Raw genomic sequence first — 18,153 nt, 5'->3', positions numbered from 1 at the left:
AGTCCCACTTAGGAGGGAAAAGAAAGCAGCCACTGAGCTTAGAGGGAGGGAGGGAAATGGGAGGGGAAGGTGACAGGGATGGGAAGGGGGAACCATGATCAGGTATTGGGGGGGCAGGACTGAAGCCCCAAGGGCCAGCCTTAAGAATGGAAACAGGCAACCTTGGGAGGTGACAGACTCTCAGGGTTCAAAGGGAGGGACCTTAGATGAAGCACTCTACAGTGGGGAAAGGAAACCTGTAGAGTCCCCCTCCAGTGGAGGGACAGGACATCAAGTTGAAGGATGAGGTTACCATCCCATGGTCAAAAGATGTGACCCAGAATTGTCCCCAGAATTATTCCTGTCTGAAGGAACAAAATTGGAAAAGTTTAAGTCTTCACCAAAACAAAATGAAACAAAAACCATGCACAAGTGTACAGGAAATAACTCTTTAGTCAAGGTCGGTGGGAAAGCAAGCTATTCCCAGTCTTCACACACGAGAATGTCCCTCACGTTAGGAGTGTGTGAAGAGCCATTCAGTAGCTTAGTTAGGTTGAGATCACCAGCACTAGGGGGTTAAAACCAAGTAAATCTGAGCCTACTTGTTGAAGAATCAAATTCTAATCACAATCTCCATCCAAACTACCACCCAAAGGCCACGTGCACTGGTTTACACCTGGCCATATAAAGTTAAAACAAAGGTGGAAGTTCTTTCAACTGTTCAGTAAGTAGCTGTCACTCACCGGCAGGAGAGTTCTCCATCCATAGCATCATGCTCATCTGTGCTGGTATATGTTAGTCTCCCTCCTACAACTGTGCCAACCAAGTAAATCAGCCACGCAAGACGTCCTTACAACAAAGAAGAAAGACGGTGAGAAGTATTAATAGAAATAAGCTTAGTTTTCAGAAAATACTTAAATCAGAAAAATCATCTATTTTTTTTTTAAACAAATGATTAACTATTATAAAAGTCAGTTTTCAACAGACAGTTTACCAGGGCAGTGACGTTAACAGGGATTCAGCAGGGAAAAAAGTACTTAGAGATTCCAGTCCCAACAATCTGTTGCAATTTTGCATGAGTTCCTTACTTACCTCTTTAAGCCTTAAGGTTTTCATTTGCAAATGGGGTAAAATAAGACATGATTAAAATTAAAATTAATAGATCTGGGTGTGGTGATACACACGTGGATTTTCGAGTTGCGGATAAGGAAATGCAGCACTCAGGAGGGTGGGTGCTGAAGCAGGAGGAGAGCACTACCTCCATCAATCCCAGGCTAGCCTGAGCTCAACAAAGAGATTCTGCCCACCACCACCCCCACAAAGTCACAAAAATGCATCACCGTGGGCTGAATCTGATAGTATACACTGTCATGACAGGACTTCGAAGCCTGAGGCAGAAGGATGGCAACTCTGAGGTCAGGCTGTAGTCCAGAGAATTCTCGGTCGGTATTGAGCACGTTGTCAAGACTTTTACCAACAACAATGACCATCTGTTCTGAGTGGTCAACTTCCTCATGGTGTCTGTCTAACTATTTTCATTTGGGAACTCCTTCTACTTGTAACATTATGGGTGGTAATGAACTTACTCTTTAGACTTATTTATATTTTAAAATCCACAAGTTTGCTATGCAATTTTCATGGCTAAAAATATCAAAAGATTACACAGATTTAAATAATGAAACAAAGAGCTAGGAACTTAACTTAGTAAAGTGCTTGAATCCTAGCAGGAAAACCTGAGTGGTCTTCAGGACTTGTAAAATAAGCTGGATGTGGTGGCACGTGCTTATAACCCCAGCATCAGAAAGCAGAGACAGGCAGACTGCTGGGCTCCCAGGTGAGCCACAGCCTAGCCTATTGGGTAAGGTGCTGACTGGCTATTGAAAGACCCTGATTCAAATGACAGCAAACAGCACAGAAGGAACAACAGCTGAGGTTGGCCCATGGTTTCCACATAAACATGCACACATGTACATGGGCACAAATCAACACAGAGAGACAGAGACAGATCCCTCCCAAATGGAAACATCTGTAGTTTTCTCAAATTTTACTTTAGAGAAGCCAAAATTAATATCTCTGGGGATGGAATTCTTTGCTAAATTATTTTTAAAGAGTATTATGTTAGATCTCTAGATTTATCAATAGAAGTATGAGATTCTCTAAAACTTTTGAGACCTGCAGGAATATAAAAATGTCATTTCACAGAGAAATTTTGTCATTATTGAAAACTGATTTTTCAAAGATGAGCAAACTATTTCACAATTCCAAAATTAATTATGTTTCTTTTATTAAGAAATCTTGGTGGTTATGGCATCCACACGGTAGCTCACAACTCCCTATTACTCCAGTTCCAGGGCATGCAATGCCCACTTCTGATCTCCATAGGCACCAGACATGCACATAATGCAAATTCATATGTGCAGGCAAAATACTCATACACATAAAAGCAAATTTAAAAAAAAAAAACTCTCCATGTGACCTTTGTAGTTGTTTAAATACATGGAATAGTTGAGGAAAAAGTCCGTGCTTGTTGAAGGACTTGAGGAGAACAAATACATTCAACAACGCTTTTCCTGCAGATGTCAGCACTCAGGATTATACTGCACAATCAACAAAGCACTCCCTGGTAACAGCAGACAATCTGCAACCTGCTTCAATGACAAAAACTCCATAAATGAGAAATATAATCTGGCAAATACACACCCTCTTTTGTCTAGCACAGAACCTTGAACAACTCAGAAGCTGTCAATTTTGCAGTGTATCCATTAGCAACATGAAACAGCTAAAGGTGAAGATCTAATGTGATCAAACATATCACAAAACAAGTTCCACACCATGTATTAATAAAATACTAGCACAAAGCTCATGTAAGAAGCTGAGTTAACGTTTATGCTTCAAACATATTTCCAGCTCACTAGAAAAGTCTAGAAAGTAATATAGTTTCCCCTGGCAAGCATGCTAACAGGTAATATGGCTTCCTCTACCAAACCTTTGAGTTTTGCATCTTGAACACAGAATGGAGGAAGTACTCACAATCCTCACTTCTATTTCTAGAGTATTTTCTTAATCATAAAATACTCATCTTTACCTCTTACATCATCAAATTGTGAACACTCTTTGCTGATAATCAACTTGCCTGTAGATTATTTTGACTTATTTTAAAAAGTGGATCCTAGCTCACCGTCAGTTTCTGCAATAATATTTTATCATAGTAGTTGCCAAGTTCAATATCTATAAAAACAAATCTTATAAGCCTGACAATTCTGTGTTCTGGGGGACTTCTAACCCATGGGTCTATTATATTTTAACAGATTTGCTGAAGTAGAAATTCATATACCATACAAGAAGTAGAAATTCATATACCATACAACTCACTTAAAACACTAAGCCAGTCTTCTGAGTAAATTCACAGGTTTATGCAACCAACACTACAATTTTTTTTACTTTTTCTTATTTCTAAAATTAAGTCTAACAAAGATGGAGTGTGCTAAGATTAAACCTGACAATTAGGTATGGTGGCATCACTTGTTTGCTCCCCTCATCCCAACTGCAGCAAGCATTTTGTGGCTCTGCCTTGGTCACTCTGGATGCGCAGAATCTTACAATGGTACTTTGTGACTACATTTCTTATGTCACACAATGTCAAAGTTGAGTTGTACTGTGCCAGTACTTCACAGTAGACTGCTGACATTGCTTGGAGAGGTTATATGTGATATGCTCCTTCAGCTGCTGGATGCTAGGGACATCTTCACCTCCTGGCTATTACCAAGTTATGATAGACATGGTACACACCATGTAGATGCATGCCTTTGGGCATCCACATACCTAGGAGTGGACTGCTGTGCCCTGGGAGAAACTCTCACATTGCTCTCATCGGATGCACCACTTGGCAAGCCTCCCACTGAAATGTAGAGTCCTGCGGTCTCCATATGTTCTCATCAGCACTTATAGTTATCTGCTGGTTTTCTCTCTTTGCATCTATCCTGGCAGGTGTGAGGTAGCAGCTTACTGTTATCTTAAGATGCCTTCCCTCATGCCGCATGATGTTTAGCATAGTTTCATGTGTTTCCTGGGTACTTTCATGCCTTCTATGGAGAAGAGTCTACTTAAGTCCTTGGGCTATCTTTCAGAGCTGTGACTATTCCTGGGCTGTAAAAGCCCCTCATGTATTGTAGGTGTGAGTCCCTTGTCAGATATATTAGCTGTCGCTGCCTTTCTGGGAGATTCATTTTCTCCTTCTTGGTGTTGTTATTCAATGAACAAAGTGCTCACTTCTAATGCTGCAACTACTTAGCTATTCTTGTTATTGTCAGTTTAGTGACAGTTGATAAGAAAGAAATGCCTAACTCAAAATCATAAACATTTCTACATATGTATCCTACTTGACCTCCTATGTTTAGGTCCAAGAATTCCAGCATAGACACCAGACTAATGAGGAAGATTAATATAGGCAACTCTAGCCCCAGCTATCAGCTAACAGCAATACTTCAAAAAGCCCAGAAAACTGTGGTTAAAAAAGCAACCATTAATTGACAAATCACTAAACTTTGGTGACAAATAAGTAGAACCAGGCCCCTCTGGGCGGCTGCACTTTATTTTAGCACAGAATGATTTCTAACATGCAACACATTTTATATAGCTGCTCTTACTGCCTGCTAACTCCAGCACACTACAGTGCGTGACAACAGGCCTTTCGTCTGTTAGCTTCTGTACTCAACTCCAGGGTCTAAATCCCACCCTGGCCATGTTTTACTGGTTTAACATTACCAATGAGTTGATCTCTTAAAATACACACTAAGAATAAACATAAACTATAATTATATTTCTATTCTTTAAGTTGTCCATTCTACATTAGATGTGCTACAACTAATTTTTATTATTTGTAAATTCCCTGATTTTTTTAAAATTTACCTTTTCATTAAAACCTATTTGAAATCACAAATTAGTACTCAAAATAATTCACATGGCTGAGATGTCTGGTGCACTGGATTCCAGCTCCTGGCAATGCAACCCTCTTATTTCAGTTCTAAGCAGCATTCCTTTCAGTCTCTTTATTGCTTTTCCCATTGATATGCCATGAGTGATTTCAATCTTTGAGATAGCCCAGTTGTGCTATACAGTGTTTCTGAATGGGGAAGGGGCATTATATGCTCTAGGAGTTTGAATGAGATGCCCCTCTAAATCTCAGGCACTTGAATACTTGGTCCTCAGTTGGTGGCCATTTGTCACAAGGCCTCAGGTCATCCCAGTACTTTTTCTGCTTCCTGTTTGTGAATGGGAATATGAGCTCTCAGCTGCAGCTCCAACACCATGCCAGCTTCCATTCTATAACCATGATAGTGATGAACTCCCAGCCCACTAGAACTAGAAGACCCAGTTAAATGCTTCTTTCTTGAATGGCTGACCAGTGACCTACCCAACTTGAGACCCATCCCATGGGTAGGCACCAATCCCCCACACTATTAATATGTTGTGCTTGTAGACAGAAGCTTAGCATAGCAGCCCTCTGAGAGGCTCTACCCAGTAGCTGACTTAGACAGATGCAGATACCCACAGACAATCCTTGGATGGAGGTTGGGGACCTCTATGGAAGAGTTGGGGGAAGGACTGGAGGCCCCGAAGACAATGGCAACCTCACAGGAAGACCAAAAATGTCAACTAACCTAGACCCCTGGGAGCTCCCAGAGACTAAATTGCCAACCAAAGAGTATACACCAGCTGGTTCAAGGACCTGGGCACATATTCAGCAGAGGGCTGCCTTGTCTGGCCTCAGTGGGAGAGGATGCACCTAATCCTGCAAAGGCTTGATGCACCAGAGTGGGGGGATACACAGGGGACTACCCTCTTGAGTCAAAAGGTAGGGGGGAACCCTTTTGAGGGGAGACCAATAGTGGGGGGCAGCAACATTTGGAATGTAAATACATAAATAAATTTTAAAAAATACTTCCTTCTCTAAGTTGTCTTGGTAATGGTATTGCTGTCTACTTCACAGCAATAGAGAAATAACTAAGGCACGTACCTTCTATATAGCAAATTCTGTGCTGGATAAGCTGTGTTTAGGTATAAGTCAATAGTGCTGTTGGGTCTGAGTTCAATGCTAATGAACCACAATACATTTAAATAGTCTTACGAAAACTTACACATAAAACAATGGTTCTATGTCGACACTTTGACAGAAATGTTACAACCCAATATAATGATTTGATATTTGTGAATATGCTGTTCTGATTATATAGACCATAATCAGCAAATAACAAGAATCAGCTCAATTTCCTAGAATCCTAGGAATCATGAAGCTCTTAACAGTGACTCTAACCAGTTACCAGACTAGCAGTTGCACTGTGTGTAAATGATACTAGTCTCTTCTAAAATAAAAGTAACTCCGAAATACTGCAAACATAACTTTTATTGAATGTAACATTTTACCTGCCCTCAGGGAGTGACTATTTTTTAAATATTCTACTATAAGTCAGGCATGATGGCACTTGCCTACAGTCCCATGACTTGGGAGGACTGAGGCAGAAATACTGCCTTGAGTTTAGGAACCATGTCAGGTTCACAGCAAGAGCCTGTGTACTCGCCCCCTCCAAATAACACTATTTCTCACAGCAAAACATATAACTTAAGAGTAAATAATCATCAATTATCTACCTTACACTTTATAACCTTAGATACTTAGATATTATTTAGGTAACACTATCTTTTTAAACTCTCTGTTACTGAGCTATGGTCCCTATTCCTTGGAGAGTGGGGTTGCTGGTGTAGTGTGAGCTACATCTCACTACCTAACTCAAGCCATCCTTGAGTACATTACATATAGAGGCCACGTTGTCCCAAGTTCACAGTCTTCATCTTAACCTACTCGGTGCTAGATTACAGGACTGAATAACACACTACACACTACACACTAGTCCTGCTGCTTTAAAACTTACTAGGGAGGCTTCCCACTGATCTGACCTGAACCATCTTCCAAACAGTTCTTATATCAGAAACCTAATTTAAAACAGATCAAAATTATCCCATGGATATAATTTTCATATTTCTCTATCAAATGATAAATGTTTATTTTAAAAAGCAGAAGTTGCTGAGAATGTGATACAGGTCTGTTAACTAAACAGGGAGACCTTATGTCAAGAGAGAGAGGCAGGAAGGGGGAACTAGCATGCTAAGCAATACCAACAGCCACCAAAAGCAAGGGCTAGCTTCAAGTCTTAGATCTAATATTTATTACATTAGCAATTTACTGCTTCCTAAGTATGCTAATAACTCACACGAGTCAGCACTGTAGGCACTCTCCCTGCCTGCTTTGGCTCTTATTACTATCACTGTTGAATAATGCCCCTTTAATGGCACTTCCATATCATTGCCACACAGGCAAAACATAAAAATATGCTAACATTTACATTTTTATTCTGTCTTCTTTCAGAAACTATACTAAAAAATGAAATCACATATTACTTAAGAATTTTAAGTCGCTCCCACTCTAACAATGTTTTGTTATCATAAAAGTTAGATAAAACTCATCACATAGCTTCCTTAATGCTGACTGTATGATAAACAAACATTCCCAGACTGAAAACAATTCTCCAAGAGGAGACATTCAGAAAATACTGAGTACTGTCAAGGTTTTGGAAGGTCTATCTCAATGTGTGAAGGTCTGAGGGAGCAAGAACTCCGTGTTCAAGAGCTGAATCTACTGGCGTGGTGTTCCTAAGTCGGGATGATTTCTGCAAGAACACTATTGTCTAATAGTAGACTAATGATATACATAAGACATCTCAACATCCAAACAATTTAATTCTTCCATTATGACCTCAAAATGACACCATGGTTATCAAATAATACCATGTATAAGAAGCATGTGGGGCTGGTGAGATGGCTCAGTGGGTAAGAGCACCCGACTGCTCTTCCGAAGGTCCAGAGTTCAAATCCCAGCAACCACATGGTGGCTCACAACCATCCGCAACGAGATCTGGCGCCCTCTTCTGGAATGTCTGAAGACAGCTACAGTGTACTTACATATAATAAATAAATAAATCTTTAAAAAAAAAAAAAAGAAGCATGTGACAAAATTATAGGCATTTCACTAAACTAATGGAACATTTAAATGGAAGTTTACTGGTACACTTTGAAACATGGTATGTGCCTTGGCCCTTTCCTTTATTTGAGAAAGTCACAATCGCTAAGGTTTGGGGAACTGAAGCAAAACCTTCTCTTGGGAACTGATCAAGCTGAAGGTGGTGTTAGCAATTAACAGTAAAGAGCTATCAGTAAGCTGTCAGATACAATTCTGGGACTCAGCTAAAGGTATAGTGGTATTTCTCATAAAAATCAAACCATTCTCCCAAAGTTCTATTTAAACTGCAACACTGAAAAGTCACATTGATAAATCAACCAGGCATGGAAGCAAAAATATTGCATGTTCTTACTTATACGCAGAATCAAGTAAAAAAGTGTTTACATAGACAAAAGTAGAACTCCATCAGAGGCAGGGAAGGGGAAAAAGGGCAAAGGGTCCAAATTTGCAGTCATAGAATGATTGCACCTAAAGACTGAAGACACATGGGAACTCTGGGGAAGAGCACTGCACAGCATAAAGGCACATGCTTCAAGCGGCATTCTTGTTTCTTTCTCCCAAGGCACACAAAACTAGGGCAGGATGGGGTGGACAGGATAACAACCCTAACTATAGTATTCATTCCATTATGGAAATGCCTATCAAAACATCCTGCTGTACACCTTAAGGACTCGCCAAGAAAATTAAACTGCATCCAGAAATTCAAAGAACCATGTCAACAATACAGCTAAACTAAACTTAGAAAAACATATCTGATACACAAGATTCATATCTATAAATCTCTTAGAATCTCATTTTATAAGATTAAATTTCATTATAATTTCCCATTTTTCTCTTTATTCTGAAATATTCAAGGCACTTGTTTTAGCAGCTGTTCAAGCATAGAACATTTTTCCTTAACAAAATAATTATTGCTGTAATAATCTGTAATTATGGTTTATAACTGCAATAATCCCAAAGAAATCAGTCATTACCATAGATCACAAGTAATCGTTAACTACTGTTAATGACCTATTTCTTGGGGATTATTGTTTTTGTAAACCATGACCATATCACCACAGATATGAGAGAGCAAGACAATATAATACAAATGAGATCATAATATAATAATAAACTTATTTTGTAACATTAAAAGCCATTAAGCATCTAAATTAAAGCACACATAACTAAAGCATATAATTTTCTTTGTTCAACATTAACTGAACTGTTGAGTCTGCACAAAAGAAATTGAATACTACTGCATACAATGTATAAGCTAGAGCAATGCTGGGCATCCTTTGTAAGAGTAACAATTACATTTGACTACATTATAGGTATCTTTAAAAGGCAGATAAATTTCATCTCACTGATTTTTTGGACTAGAAAAATAGAAAACAAACATTTATTAAAATTGTTGTGTGTGCTAGGCAGACCTTTAAATATTATTATGTAAGGACTTTAAAGCATTACCAACTATAAAATGTTCTATTTGTAAACATAAAGAATTGGGTGTAACTTACTACAATATATATCACACCAATATATTATTCATTTTAGATGATCCTATCCAGGACTTTGAATATCTATAGTTTCATAAAATTTCCTTCTGGAGCAAAACAGGCTTTTGATTTTTACAACCAAATCTTGCTACATTTAATGTGTGTGCACATGCATGCACATGCATGTGCATACATGATATCTCCCACAGAACATGTGTGAAAATCAAAATATAACTTGCAGGAATCCTTCTCTCCTTTCTCCATCTGAGTTCTTTGGATAAAACACAGGTCATCAGACTTGGTGGCAAGAACCTTTATCTGCTGAACCACCTTGCTACCCCTCCCCTACTTGCTACATTTCCTGTAACAGTTGATATTCCTGCAGAGCCATGTGTGGTACAGAGAAGCTACAGACCAGCAACTCTGGCATGGACACTTGGCCAGGGGAAACAACAGAGAGCAGAGCGCGTCCTAATAATGCTCCACCAACAAAGAAAAAACTCAACTAGAAAACATTTTTGAACAGAAAAAAAAAATAAAGATTTGTGTGATAAAAACTATGTTTAATTTTTTAAAAAGACAACAAAAATTTTAAAAAGACAACGAAAATTGAAATGAAAGCCTAGAGTCGAAAGAGAGGCCCATTGGACTTGCAAACTTTATATGCCCCAATATAGGGGAATGCCAGGGCCAAAAGAATGGGAATGGGTGGATAGGGAAGTGGGGGGGGCGCTATGGGGGACTTTTGGGATAGCATTGGAAACGTAATTGAGGAAAATATGTAATAAAAATATTAAAAAAAAAAAAAAGAAAGCCTAGAGTCTGCACCACAACTAGAAAATAAAACAAAACTGGACCCTAAAACAGAAATAACAGAAAATAGAGCAGCAATTTAAAAACTAAACAAAACTAAAATTTGGTTCTCTAAAATGATCAGCAAAACTAGTTAGATCAATTAAAGGAAAAAGTTTTAAAAAGCAGTATTAAAAAAAAAAACAAAATAAAGCATACTACTTCAAATCCTATAGATATGATAAAACAATAATGGAATATTAGGAATAACTTTCTGCCAATCCATTTTAATAAAGTACAAATTTCCATTAAAAAAAAAGACCAAAAGAAAAAAACTTAGGTTGGCTAGAATTCTGTGCATTAAGGCAGAAAAAGTGCCAATAGTAGAGGGTGCTCTTCAGTAATGTCCTTCATAAACAAGGACAGCACTGTACCAGACAAAGCATGTATACAACAACACTTAATTAAGATCAAGGTAAGAACTTCAGGAATTCAAGGCCCATATCTATACCTACTATATACATACATATATACATATACATACAATACATATGTATGTACATACACACACACACACACACACACACACACACATATATTACATAAAAGCAATACACAGCAACCAGTAGCCAACATCAAACTAAATGGAGAGAAACTTGAAGCAATCCCACTCTACTGGCTGGCTTTATGTGTCAACTTGACACAGCTGGAGTTATCACAGAGGAAGGAGCTTCAGTTGGGGAAATGCCTCCATGAGTTCCAACTGTGGGGCATTTTCTCAGTTGGTGATCAAGGGGAAAAGGCCCCTTTGTGGTTGGGACCATCTCTGGACTGGCAGTCTTGGGTTCTATAAGAGAGCATGCTGAGCAAGACAGGAGTAGCAAGCCAGTAAAGAACATCCCTCCATGGCCTCTGCATCACCTCCTGCTTTCTGACCTGCTTGAGTTCCAGTCCTTACTTCATTTGGTGATGAACAGCAGTATGGAAGTATAAGCTGAATAAATCCTTTCCTCCCCAACTTGCTTCTTGGTCATGATGTTTGTGCACGAATAGAAACCCTAACTAAGACACCCAGTAAAATCAGGGCCTAGACAAGGCTACCCACTTTCTCCCACCTATTCAATATAGTACTTGAAGTCCTACCCAGAGCAATTAGACAACAAAAGGAGGTCAAGGGGATACAAATTGGAAAGGAAGAAGTCAAAATATCACTATTTGCAGATGATATGATAGTATATATAAGTGACCCTAAAAATTCCACCAGAGAACTCCTAAACCTGATAAACAGCTTCAGTGCAGTGGTTGGATATAAAATTAACTCAAACAAACCAGTGACCTTTCTCTACACAAAGGATGAAAAGGATGAGAAAGAAATTAGGGAAACAACACCCTTCACAATAGTCACAAATACTATAAAATACCTGGTGTGACTCTAAATAAGGAAGTGAAAGATCTGTATGATAAGAACTTCAAGTCTCTGAAGAAAGAAATCGAAGAAGATCTCAGAAGATGGAAAGATCTCCCATGCTCATGGATTGGCAGAATTAATATAGTAAACATGGCTATCCTGCCAAAAGCAATCTACAGATTCAATGCAATCCCCATCAAAATTCCAACTCAATTCTTCACTGAGTTAGAAAGGGCAATTTGCAATTTAAAAAACAATAACAATAAAGGGAATAATACAAAACCTAGGATAGCAAAAACTCTTCTCAACAATAAAAGAACCTCTGGTAGAATCACCATGCCTGACCTCAAGCTGTACTACAGAGCAATTGTGATAAAAACTGCATGGTACTGGTATAGTGACAGACAGGTAGATCAATGGAATAGAACTGAAGACCCAGAAATGAACCCATATACCTATGGTCACTTGATCTTTGACAAAGGAGCCAATACCATCCAGTGGAAAGAAGACAGCATTTTCAACGAATAGTGCTGGCACAACTGGCAGTTATCATGTGGAAGAATGTGAATTGATCCATTCTTATCTCCTTGTACTAAGCTCAAGTCTAAGTGGATCAAAGAAATCCACATAAAACCAGAAACACTGAAACTTACAGAGGAGAAAGTAGGGAAAAGCCTCAAAGATATGGGCACAGGGGAAAAATTCCTGAACAGAACACCAATGGCTTGTGCTGTAAGATTGAGAATCGACAAATGGGACCTCATAAAATTGCAAAGCTTCTGTAAGGCAAAAGATACTGTTAATAAGACAAAAAGGCCACCAACAGATTGGGAAAGGATCTTTACCAATCCTAAATCTGATAGGGGACTAATATCCAATATATACAAAGAAATCAAGAAGCTGGACTCCAGAAAATCAAATAACCCCATTAAAAAATGGGGCACAGAGCTAAACAAAGAATTCTCATCTGAGGAATACCGAAGGGCTTAGAAGCACCAGAAAAAAATGTTCAACATCCTTAATCATCAGGGAAATGCAAATCAAAACAACCCTGAGATTCCACCTCACACCAGTCATAATGGCTAAGATCAAAAACTCAGGTGACAGCAGAAGCTGGTGAGGATGTGGAGAAAGAGGAACACTCCTCCATTGCTGGTAGAATTGCAAGCTGGTAAAAACACTCTGGAAATCAGTCTGGCAGTTCCTCAGAAAATTGGAAATAGTACTTACTATCCAGCAATACCTCTCCTGAGGTATCCAGAAGATGTTCCAACTTGTAATAAGAATATATGGTCCACTATGTTCACAGCAGCCTTATTTATGATAGCCAGAAGCTGGAAAGAACCCAGATATCCCTCAACAGAGGAATGGTCCCTCAACAGAGAAAATGTGCATTTACACAATGGAGTACTACTCAGCTTTCAAAAACAATGAATTCATGAAATTCTTAGGCAAATGAATGGATCTGGAGGGTATCATCCTGAGTGAGGTAACACAATCACAAAAGAACTCACATGATATGCAAGCCAGTAAGAACATCCTTCCATGGCTTCTGCATCAGCTCCTGATTTCTGACCTGCTTGAGTTCCAGTCCTGCATCCTTTGGTGATCAACAGCAGTATGGAAGTGTAAGCCAAATAAACCCTTTCTTCCCCATCTGCTTCTTGGTCATGATGTGTGTGCAGGAATAGAAACTCTGACTAAGACAAATTGGTACCAGCATAGTGGGGTATTCCTGTGACAACCTGACCATGTTTTGGGGAGGACTGTAGAAGGACTTTAGAACTTTAGGCTAGAAGATCCATTCTGTGTTAAGAGCTCTGTGGGATGTTGTATAGGAGCTTGGAAGATAATGTTGAGAACAGTGCAGAAGATGGAGGCCTGGCTTGTGTAATTTCAGATGGAAGATTAAAGACTCTTTTCAGGGCCATTGCTATTTTGATTGTGAAGATTCTGTAGTTCTGGTTAGCTGGGGCTGAAGAAAGCTGTGATTAACATAATACCAGAACTACTAAAGCAAAACCTTTGCATTACTGGGACTATTGATGCTGGTTAGCTAGAGCTAAGAAGTTAGCAGTGATTAAGAAGAGACCAGCATCATTGAGGTGATATCTGGGATGTGTTTTCTGAGAGCAGAGGCTGTGTTCCAGAGATAACCAATGGTGGTGTATGCCTTTAATCCCAGCACTCGAGAGGCAGAGGCAGGCGGATTTCTGAGTTCGAGGCCAGCCTGGTCTACAAAGTGAGTTCCAGGGCAGCCAGGGCTATACAGAGAAACCCTGTCTCCAAGAAAAAAAAAAAAAAGAGAGAGAGATAACCAAGGTTTTACTTCGTGCTGCAGCAGGACTTGGTAATGTGTAAGGGTCACCCAGGTGGTACTAGTTTTGAAGGCATGAAGGGATCACGCAGAGCAGCTGGGGCTTGGCACTGTGAAAGGCCATGGAAGGCCATTGGTAAGGTGCAGCCTCAGTTGCAATTTATAGCCCAGGACTGAAGGGGTCTTAGGGGTCATGCAGTGTTTTGGAGATGCCAGTACCATGAGATGACCACCAAGAAGAGCAGCAACAGTGGAGTACAGGCAGCTGGAGCCTAGAAGATAATGTGTGTGCTACAAAGGACAGAGCTGGAGAAATGACCCAAGTCCTTGGAGGAGCCCAGAAGATCGTGAGTTGGATCCCAGACATTGGACGGTTGGAGTTTAATTTTTGCTTTCGATTGTGACTGTGCCTTGGTATTTTTCCCTCTTGAAGGAAGAAAATATTTTAGTGGATCCCACAATTAAGAGACTTTTAATTATGAAAGACTTTGGATTTTAAAAGATATTGGATATTTTAAAAGGATTGAACTTTTAATACGTAAAGACTGTGGGACTTTTAAAGTTATTTACATCTTGGGGATGAATAAAAAAGTAAGGGTCACCAGGCGTGGTGGCACACACCTTTAATCCCAACACTCCAGAGGCAGAGGCAGGTAGATTTCTGAGTTTGAGGCCAGCTTGGTCTACAAAGTGAGTTCCAGGACAGCCAGGGCTATATAGAAAAACCCTGTCTCCAAAAACCAAAAAAAAAAAAAAAAAGTAAGGGTTGAGACTTAATAGTGATGTGTTTGTGTGTCAAGTTGACAAGGGGTCAGTTGTACTGGCTGGTTTTATGTGTCAACTTGACACAAGCTGGAGTTACCACAGAGAAAGGAGCTTCAGTTGGGGAAATTCTTCCAAGAGATCCAACTGTAAGTCATTTTCTCAATTAGTGATCAAGGGGGAAAGGCCCCTTGTGGGTGGTGCCATCTCTGGGCTGGTAGTCTTGGGTTCTATAGGAGAACAGGCTGAGCAAACCAGGGGAAGCAAGTCAGTAAAAAACATCCCTCCTTGGCCTCTGCATCAGCTCCTGCTCCCTGACCTGCTTGAGTTCCAGTCCTGACATCCTTTGGTGATAAACAGCAGTATGGAAGTGTAAGCTGAATAAACCCTTTCCTCCCCAACTTGCTTCTTGGTCATGATGTTTGTGCAGGAATAGAAACCCTGACTAAGACATATCCTAATTAATCAATAAAGAAATATCAAAATATATACTAAACTTAGGATCAGTTTTATAACTGCACATCCAAAACAATGTAAAACTCACTAAGTGGCAGACCCCACAGTAGTCAGTCATCGTTCCTATCTGCAATACAGACTGAGGCAAAAAAAATAATTCCAGCAAGTTATCCTTTAAAAATAATGGGAAGCTGATGGCCTTACACACCAGACAAACCTACTGTGAAAAAGAACAAAATTAGAGGTTTCCTATCACCTAACTTGAAGGCTCAACTGTAAAGCCACAGTAAACAACATAAGATTGCATTAGCCTAAGAACATATATGGAGACTGATGGTACAGAAGAATGGTGTGATAACCAACTTCTCTCTTAAAGGGAATCTATCTGGCAAAAATGTCATGGTAATTCAATGAAGGAAAGATCATTTTGTCACCAAGTGATACTAGAACAACCTAACTGACTATAAAAAAGAAAAACTTGACAACTCACAATAGTCAAAAGATTAATCTGAAATGAATTACAGACCTAAACATAACAGCTCAGACAATTAAACTTAGAGAAAAAAAAATCTCTGTGATGCTATTACATAGGATTTCTTAAATACAGAAATCACAAGCCCTATGGGAGCGAGGGAAGTAAACTATCAAAGCTGAAAACATTAGGCCTTAGCAGGGCATGGTGAAGAAGACAGATCTCTGTGAGTTCCAAGCCAGCCTGGTCTACAGAGCAAGCTCTAGGACTGCCAGGGCTGCACAAAGAAACCAACCAAAGCAAAGCAAAGCAAAGCAAAACAAAACAAAACAAAACAAAACAAAACAAAACAAAACAAAACAAAGAAAGAAAGAAAAAACTTTAGATCTTTAAAAATTATTCAGCTATTGGATGGATCACAGGGCCCCCAATGGAGGAGCTAGAGAAAGGATCCAAGGAGCTAAAGGGATCTGCAACCCTGTAGGTGCAACAACATTATGAACTAACCAGTACCCCGGAGCTCTTGACTCTAGCTGCATATGTATCAAAAGATGGCCTAGTCGGCCATCACTGGAAAGAGAGGCCCATTGGACATGCAAACTTTATATGCCCCAGTAAAGGGGAACGCCAGGGCCAAAAAATGGGAATGGGTGGGTAGGGAAGTGGAGAGGAGGGTATGGGGGACTTTTGGGATAGCATTGGAAATGTAATTGAGGAAAATACGTAATAAAAAAATTTTTTTAAAAATCATTAAACAGGCAAAGCACAGACTGAGAAAAGTACTTTCCCAAATACAAGTGAAAGAAGACGTGGTGCAAAACACAAGGCACTCCTACAATCCCACAATGAGTACACATAAAAAAGCCAACCACCCACTTTAAAAATGGGTAAAAGATATATGAATGGTTTAAAAAGGCACCTGAAAGATGTCAAAAGTAATTAAGCAGTAGGTGCAAGCCAATTACAGTGACACTAGGACACTAGGTCACTAGGACACCCAGCAGATTGGCAAAATTCAAAAGAAACCAAGACCAAGAGTAGGTGGTTCACAAAGACTTCTCTCTCCCCTCAATACAAACGAAAACAGAAGAGGTATCCAAACCAAAAGATATGCAAATCACAATAAGGAAACACAGGAAAAATGAACAAACAAAGTGGCATGATTTCTTGAAGAGACTGTAATTCCTCTACTGCTGAACTCAAGATACTGAAAAAGGGTAGAATGTCAGTCAACATGACGCTTTGGTAAAAATGATCAGTGACTCAGGAAAGAATATAAGCAAGTGGACAAAGGCAGCTCTGGAACCGAGAGGATTATAAACGCAGAAGAAAGAGAATCAGCAAGGAAACTGCCCAGATTATAAAAGGGGGAAACCAAACAGCAACATAAAATAAGGAAACAAATAGGAAATAAAATAAAGAAATAAAGAAACAAACAAATTTTTTTTTAAAAAAAAATCTCAATGGATCAGGGTCAACAAGGTAGCTCACTCTATAAAAGTACCTGCCACTGGCTGCAGATGGAAGAAAAGAACTACAAGCTGTCCTCTGATCCTTTTGTAAGAGCTGTGGTCTTAGTGCATGAACATATATACGCATACACAAACACACTACATAAACTTTAGAATGCAATAAAATAAATTAAAATTCAATGAATGAAATAAAACTAAAAAAAAAAAAAAATAGCAAGAAAACTCGACCAATTAGAAGAAAGCAGTTCCTGGGGCTGGAGGACAGGGTGATATGACACCAAATGAAAACATCAATAAAGGGGGGAAGAAAAAGAAAACAGGACCACAAGACCCCAGAACTCAGGGATGATCAAGAGATCACCTTGCCAAGCAGGATTGGCACATACCTTTAATCCCAGCACTCAGGACGAAGAGGCAGGTGGATTGCTGGGTTTGAGGCCAGCTTGATCTATTACAGACTGCTGTCCAGGAGAGCAAGAACTATACAAAGAAACCCTGTCTCAAAAACCAAAGAAAAAAAGAGATCAAATCTTAGAAGTCACAGAATAGAAGAAACTGAAACAAACTCTAAGGGCAAAGAATCTGACTGATACTGAAAACTCACCAAATTCAGAGAAAGAAAACAGACATCCAAATACAAGGGGCACTGAGATGTGCAAATAGACATGGGCAGAGAAGAATCACTCCAAATAAACATGATGGAGAAAATGTTGAAAATAAAAGTAAGGGAACAGAATGAGACAACGTAAAGAGATATGCTAACTCACCTCTGTAGGCAAGGCTCATGGGACTCAGGAAAGAAACCTTACAAGTCCAAGAAACTGAAACATTTAAGAGTTACAAGACTTCCTCCCAGGAAAGTCATGGAAGCTGTGAACAGCTGCGGAGAATCTCGAGCCTGACCAGCCTGGCTGCCTGAAGTCAGGAGAGAACACCAGCACGG

At 39.5% G+C, this 18,153-nt stretch overlaps 1 protein-coding gene across 3 annotated transcripts in view; it reads right to left on the bottom strand.

Annotated features, from left to right (window-relative positions):
• The window catches only part of Ranbp17 (RAN binding protein 17), a 313,822-nt gene that overhangs the window by 241,887 nt on the left and 53,782 nt on the right, over window positions 1–18,153 (bottom strand). For all 3 annotated transcript variants that reach the window (XM_085829033.1, XM_085829032.1, XM_021175823.3), the window contains exon 13: window positions 723–828. In XM_085829033.1, coding sequence (XP_085685159.1) covers window positions 723–828 — 106 coding nt within the window. The remainder of the gene's footprint in view (window positions 1–722; window positions 829–18,153) is intronic.

Source organism: Mus caroli, unplaced genomic scaffold (assembly GCF_978045245.1).
Source record: "Mus caroli unplaced genomic scaffold, Mus_caroli_1 scaffold_13, whole genome shotgun sequence".
In the NCBI taxonomy this organism is placed as follows: domain Eukaryota; kingdom Metazoa; phylum Chordata; class Mammalia; order Rodentia; family Muridae; genus Mus; species Mus caroli.
This window is presented reverse-complemented; position numbering and strand designations above follow the sequence as displayed.